This window comes from Mycetomoellerius zeteki, unplaced genomic scaffold (assembly GCF_001594055.1).
Source record: "Mycetomoellerius zeteki isolate Tzet28-1 unplaced genomic scaffold, Tzet1.0 scaffold140, whole genome shotgun sequence".
Lineage (NCBI taxonomy): Eukaryota > Metazoa > Arthropoda > Insecta > Hymenoptera > Formicidae > Mycetomoellerius > Mycetomoellerius zeteki.
The window spans coordinates 85,904-92,356 of NW_017256341.1; the positions used below are offsets into that span (position 1 = coordinate 85,904).

The following is a 6,453-nucleotide window of genomic DNA, read 5'->3' on the forward strand; positions in this document are numbered from 1 at the left end:
AAGAAAATAAGATGAGGAATTTGACGACCTAAAAGTTTCGATGTCTCGGTCTTTCCTGACGATTTTGAAGACTTTAGCATTATTGCGACTAATTAACGTAAACAATATTGATTAAATCTGTAACCAATTGTTTATCATTATCTAACAGGTATCTAAACCAAGACCCGGAGTTTAGCAAGCGTTCGTCTATCAAACAGGTAGCAAGTGGACGCTTTGGCGTTACTGCCAGTTACCTGGCAAACGCAGACGATTTGCAGATTAAGATGGCACAAGGCGCAAAACCCGGTGAGGGCGGCGAGCTTCCTGGTTATAAAGTCACCGCAGAGATTGCTGCCACTAGGCATTCGGTACCCGGAGTCGGTTTGATCTCGCCGCCACCACATCATGACATCTATTCGATCGAAGACTTGGCCGAGCTAATTTATGATCTTAAGTGCGCTAATCCAAACGCCCGTATCTCCGTCAAACTTGTATCTGAGGTCGGAGTGGGTGTCGTCGCCGCTGGCGTTGCTAAGGGTAAGGCCGAACACGTGGTGATATCAGGCCACGACGGCGGCACTGGTGCCAGCAGCTGGACCGGCATCAAGTCCGCCGGTTTGCCCTGGGAATTAGGCATTGCCGAGACGCATCAGGTGCTGACCCTAAACAATCTGAGATCGCGCATGATTGTGCAGGCGGATGGCCAGCTGCGTACAGGTTTCGACATTCTGGTGGCTGCGCTGCTTGGTGCAGACGAATTCGGTTTCAGCACCGCTCCACTGATCGCAATGGGCTGCACAATGATGAGAAAATGCCACTTGAACACTTGCCCAGTGGGCATCGCCACGCAAGATCCGATATTGCGAAAGAAATTCGAGGGCAAGCCAGAGCATGTGATTAATTTCTTCTTCGCATTGGCTGAAGAGGTAGGAATGATTTATGCGTTGTTATTTTTAACGTCATCGTCTTTCATTTATCCTAATATTTTTTAGCTTGGTTTGTCTATTTATATCTTGCTCATTTTTACTGTTATTTTCATGTTTTTTCATTATTCTTTTAAATGGATTTTATTCTCAAAATGATTATTAAACCAAAATATTAACAGTAAAATATTAATTAAATTAGACTTTTATGTTAAAATTGAGAAACTTTAATATGATACAATTAAATTTGTATAAATATGAAGTATTATTTTAACATACATATTAAATCATTTCTATTAATTTCCTTATTTCTACAGGTACGTTCGCATATGGCGAACTTGGGCATCCGCAAGTTCCAGGATCTAATTGGACGCACAGATCTCCTTAAAGTACGTGACGATATCTCTGTTGAGAAAGCCAAGACTCTGAATCTCAGCAACGTTCTACGAAGCGCACTGGACTTACGACCTGGCGTCAATATCAAGGGCGGCACCGTAAAACAAGATTTCCAGCTGGAGAACAGACTTGACAATAAACTAATTGAACTAGCTGAGCCTGTTTTGAACGGAGTACACAATCGAGTCGACATCGAAATGAACATTAACAACGAATGTAGGGCATTTGGTTCGACACTGAGTTATCATATAGCTAAGTAAGTACGCTAATATTTAAAAAAAATTTTTTTCACGTAGAAAAAATAGATAAAGCAAAGCTGATACATCATTTTTATCAATGATTTTAACTTTCTTAATTTTATTTATCTTATAATTATTTTGTAGACGATTTGGAGAAACTGGATTGCCCGAGCATAGCATTAATATCAAGATGAAAGGCTCTGCAGGTCAAAGTTTTTGCGCTTTTATGACAAAGGGTATTCATGTTACTCTTGAAGGCGACGCTAACGATTACGTCGGCAAAGTAAGTAAAGTTTCTTAGGGTGCGGACACACTGGTCATTTCATTATTAGGCTACAGAAAAAGTACACCGACCATTCATACGAAACTACTTTGTGGTGCCACGATAAAAGACGTCGACCTGTTCACAAGAGGCCTAAGCGAAACGTTTGTCTCGCGCCACGAAGTTACCTCGTGTGAACTGGTCTTTTTCTGTGGAGCAATGAAATGGTCCATGTACCTACGTCCTTAAACTTTTGAAAATTTATAACACAAATAATTTATACATAATTTTATATTGATCCATTCAACTTTGTATTGTATCGCATTAAATACCAAAATATTAAAACTTTAACTATTTTTAATAGCTTGCTCTTTTGTACAGAAGAAATAAAATAATTCTATTTGCAGGGTCTCTGCGGAGGTGAAATCGTTATATACCCGCCAAAGGATTCTGAATTCAACTCGGAGGCGAACGTAATCGTCGGGAATGTTTGTCTTTATGGAGCTACTTCCGGAAAGGCCTATTTCCGTGGTATCGCTGCTGAAAGATTCAGCGTACGTAATAGTGGAGCGATTGTCGTAGTGGAGGGTGTGGGTGATCACGGTTGCGAGTATATGACCGGTGGTTGCGCTTTAATTTTGGGTCTTACCGGCAGAAATTTCGCGGCCGGAATGTCCGGTGGAATCGCGTATATTTTGGATGTCGATGGTTCTTTCAAGAGTAAGTGTAATCCCGAAATGGTGGAGTTATTACCGCTCAATAAACCAGAAGAAATCGCCTATGTGAAACAACTATTGGAGGAATTCATCGAAAAGACCGGCTCACTGATTGCACAAGACTTGCTCACCACATGGCCAGAACCGACTACAAGATTCGTCAAGGTCTTTCCTTACGAGTATCAGCGAGCCCTCAAACAGCTGGAAGAGGAAAAGCAACAAATTCCCAACGTCATTAACGGTAATGCACAAATAACAAACGGCAAGATCAAAGATATAGAAGATTCAATAGAAGACGCGGAGATGGCACAGCGAAAATTGGACAAGATCAAGGGCTTCATGAAGTATTCAAGGCAGAAGATCATGTACAGACCTGTTGAGAAGCGTATAGATGACTGGGATGAGATATACAATTTCCAGGGTGTCAGAAAAACTCTGCGAGTGCAAGCTGCAAGATGTATGGAGTGTGGTGTTCCGTTTTGTCAGAGCAGTCATGGTTGCCCATTGGGCAACATCATTCCTAAGTGGAACGATCTTGTATTCCATCAAAACTGGAAGGAGGCCTTGAATCAATTATTGCAAACTAATAATTTTCCTGGTAAGTCAATTTATGAGAATATTTTTGCTAAATATAAATCCTTCCTCACTTTAATGATAAATTCCCCTTCCATTAACAAACTTGATTTTATTTTTTGCATATAATTTTATTTTTGTATATAATTTCCACATTCTATTACATTTATTATTATTTAATGGGAGTAATCAATTATTGTTTCCATCTAATAATAGATATCATCTTTTTACTGATATTTTTTAATCGATCAACTACATATATGTGGATGATCTATATCTAACCCTTTGAAATTAAATAATCTAGAGTTCACTGGAAGAGTCTGTCCCGCACCTTGTGAGGGTGCATGCGTCTTAGGAATTTCTGAACCACCTGTAACAATCAAGAATATTGAGTGCGCTATAATTGATCACGCGTTCGAACAAGGCTGGATTGTATCTCATCCACCGACGAGAAGAACCGGACGATTAGTAGCTGTAATCGGATCCGGTCCCGCGGGATTGGCAGCCGCTCATCAACTGAATAAAGCGGGTCACACAGTAACTGTATTTGAAAGAAACGACAGAATCGGTGGGTTGCTGCAATATGGTATACCGACGATGAAGTTATCTAAACAGGTTGTACAGAGAAGAGTCTCTCTGCTCGCCGCTGAAGGAATCATCTTCAGAACGAATATCGATGTAGGAAAGGACATTACAATGCAGGTAAACGAGCGCGTTTGATAACAATTTTTTACAATATTATGTGTACAGTCATAAATATATACACCGGAATAACGATTTTGCTAAAGTATCTAAAAATATAATTGGATACAGAAAATAATGTTAGACTTTCTCTCTCTTTCTATCAAAATAATTATGTAGAACGTTCTAACTAGTTGCTAGAAGTCAAAATTTTTTGCAGCATTGCTCATCATACTTAAGTGTTTCATACATCATTTTGATAGTCCACAACAAAATTATTTTCAGGTTTGTATCTAGCTAAATTTTTAGATACTTCAGCAAAATTGTTCTTTCCGTGCAACAAAAAAAATTGGATAATATTTTTGCTTATATTTGATCTTTGTCTATATAAAAGAGCCAATTAACGTTGTTTTATTTTTGCTTATATTTACACATGTATGTTCGTCATATGACGAATTATTTTCTCATTTCTATGTGTATATTTCTAATGTTTACATACTCTCTAACAGATTTTTTCATTTCCTACTTGTACTTTGTCTCCAAAATTTATTTATATAATAATTTTCCGATACTCACGCATATGTATATCATTGCAGGAACTTCAGGAACAATACGACGCGATTATGTTATGTACGGGCGCGACATGGCCTCGTGATCTGCCGATTCCAGGTAGACAGCTGGAGGGAATACATTTTGCCGTAAGCTTCCTAGAGCACTGGCAAAAGAAACAAATGGGTAATGCAACGCCCTTAGATATGCGGCTGATAGCCAAAGGCAAGAACGTTATCATTATCGGAGGCGGCGACACCGGATGCGATTGTATAGCAACTTCACTACGTCAGGGTGCAAAGTCAATTACAACCTTTGAAATCTTGCCCGAACCACCAGCCCAGAGAGGCAAAGATAACCCGTGGCCTCAATTTCCGCGAGTGTTCAAGGTCGATTATGGTCACGAGGAGGTATCCCTGAAATTCGGCCGAGATCCGCGTAGATACAGTACAGTGAGCAAGGAATTCTTGGATGACGGAAAGGGTCACGTGTGTGGCATCAGGACGGCGACCGTGGAGTGGCGGAAAGATGAGAATGGTCGATGGAAAATGGAAGACGTACCAAATTCGGAGAAAGTGTACAAATGCGATCTAGTATTGCTCGCAATGGGTTTCCTTGGACCCGAGAAGTACATCGCTACGGAAGTGAACGCCGAATTGGATGAAAGAGGAAACTATAAGACTCCAGTCGGGAAATATTGTACCAGTTTATCCAAAATATATGCGGCAGGCGGTTAGTATATAATATTATTACGCCAAATACGTTATATAAAAAAATGTTTGTTTTTTATCTAATTTATTATTTGTCAACCAAAAAATTGTCCATATCTTGCATCATAAACTTAGTATCGATTATAATTTAAAAATAATTTTATACCTTGTACTTCACACAAACTTTTGATTATAAAAGTCATTGCACCAATTAAAATTGATAGTATTATAATCTTCACATTAATTGTCTAAATTGGTTTAGTAATTATGAATTACAAAGACGTGAATATTATATATTTGTTATTATATGAATTTTTATAAAATAGATTGCAGACGTGGACAGTCTCTCGTAGTGTGGGCGATTGCAGAAGGTAGATTGGCCGCAAAGGAAGTTGATTTGGCCTTGATGGGAGAAACCGGCCTTCCCGGAAGCGGTGGTGTCATAATCGACGTTAGTGCTTAAGGACCTTCACGATGGATGTTGGTCTTCCAATTAAAACAAGAAAAGATCCACCGTATACGCGTACCGTGAGGAAAGAGTCATATCGACTATTAGAAGGCAAGGGAAGAATTCTTGGAGATCCAAGGATACAAGAGTGCTCCAGGATCCGAGGATTCGAAAATTTCACGAATCCAAGGAGATACAAGCCTAGAATTGTAGGGTTCAGAAAGAGTCTGAAAGAATGTAAACATTTGGAAATCCGCGGATTCAAACAATCCAATGATTCATAGCTCCTAGGATATGAAGATCAAAGAGTTCCTCTAGGGCTAAATGCTTTTAAAATTTAAAGAATTGAACATCTAAAGATCTTGAGAACCTAAAGATCAGAAAATTCGTATGTTCGAATTTTACGTGACATCTAAAAATTAAATCTTAAGGTTCAAGAGTGCGAATATTCTAACAACGAGAATATTACAAAAGCAAGTTTCCACAAATATGAAAATTGAAGAATTCCAAGAATAAAAAATTTCAAAATATGAAGAAATAAAGGATTACAATGATATATGTGACTCAACATTATAAAAATTCAAGAATCTTCCAAAAAATTTTAAGAACCAAAAATTTAAAGATATGGCAACTATATCCAAAAAATTGAAAAATTTTATATTTCACAAATTTTTAAAACATACCTAACTTTATGTGATAAAAAATCTAATTATTTCAATTTACAGATATAACAGTTCTAAAAAATCAAAAAATTTAACATTAGTTAAATGGAAAATAAGAAATCTAAGAAATTTTAGAAACTTTAAACCACAAATCTACAATTATTGCACATTAAAAAAAATCTGTTATATTTATGCTACGACAAACTGGCAATTTGAGGAATTAAAGAGCATGAAATTCGAGTATTTGCAAATCCATTAGTGATAAGCAAGCGATTAGAAGCATTCGAGGATTTAAGGATTGAAAGATTCTCAAAC

At 37.9% G+C, this 6,453-nt stretch overlaps 1 protein-coding gene across 4 annotated transcripts in view; it reads left to right on the plus strand.

Moving 5' to 3' along the window:
* The window catches only part of LOC108731873 (putative glutamate synthase [NADPH]), a 35,726-nt gene extending 29,760 nt beyond the window's left edge, over positions 1 to 5,966 (plus strand). For 3 of the 4 annotated variants that reach the window (XM_018462415.1, XM_018462414.1, XM_018462417.1), the window contains 7 exons: positions 149 to 905; positions 1,220 to 1,554; positions 1,682 to 1,820; positions 2,207 to 3,113; positions 3,393 to 3,790; positions 4,366 to 5,050; positions 5,355 to 5,966. In XM_018462415.1, coding sequence (XP_018317917.1) covers positions 149 to 905; positions 1,220 to 1,554; positions 1,682 to 1,820; positions 2,207 to 3,113; positions 3,393 to 3,790; positions 4,366 to 5,050; positions 5,355 to 5,491 — 3,358 coding nt within the window. In that variant the 3' untranslated portion in view covers positions 5,492 to 5,966. The remainder of the gene's footprint in view (positions 1 to 148; positions 906 to 1,219; positions 1,555 to 1,681; positions 1,821 to 2,206; positions 3,114 to 3,392; positions 3,791 to 4,365; positions 5,051 to 5,354) is intronic. The other variant, XM_018462416.1, reaches the window with a different exon arrangement.
* Positions 5,967 to 6,453: the final 487 nt, after the last annotated feature.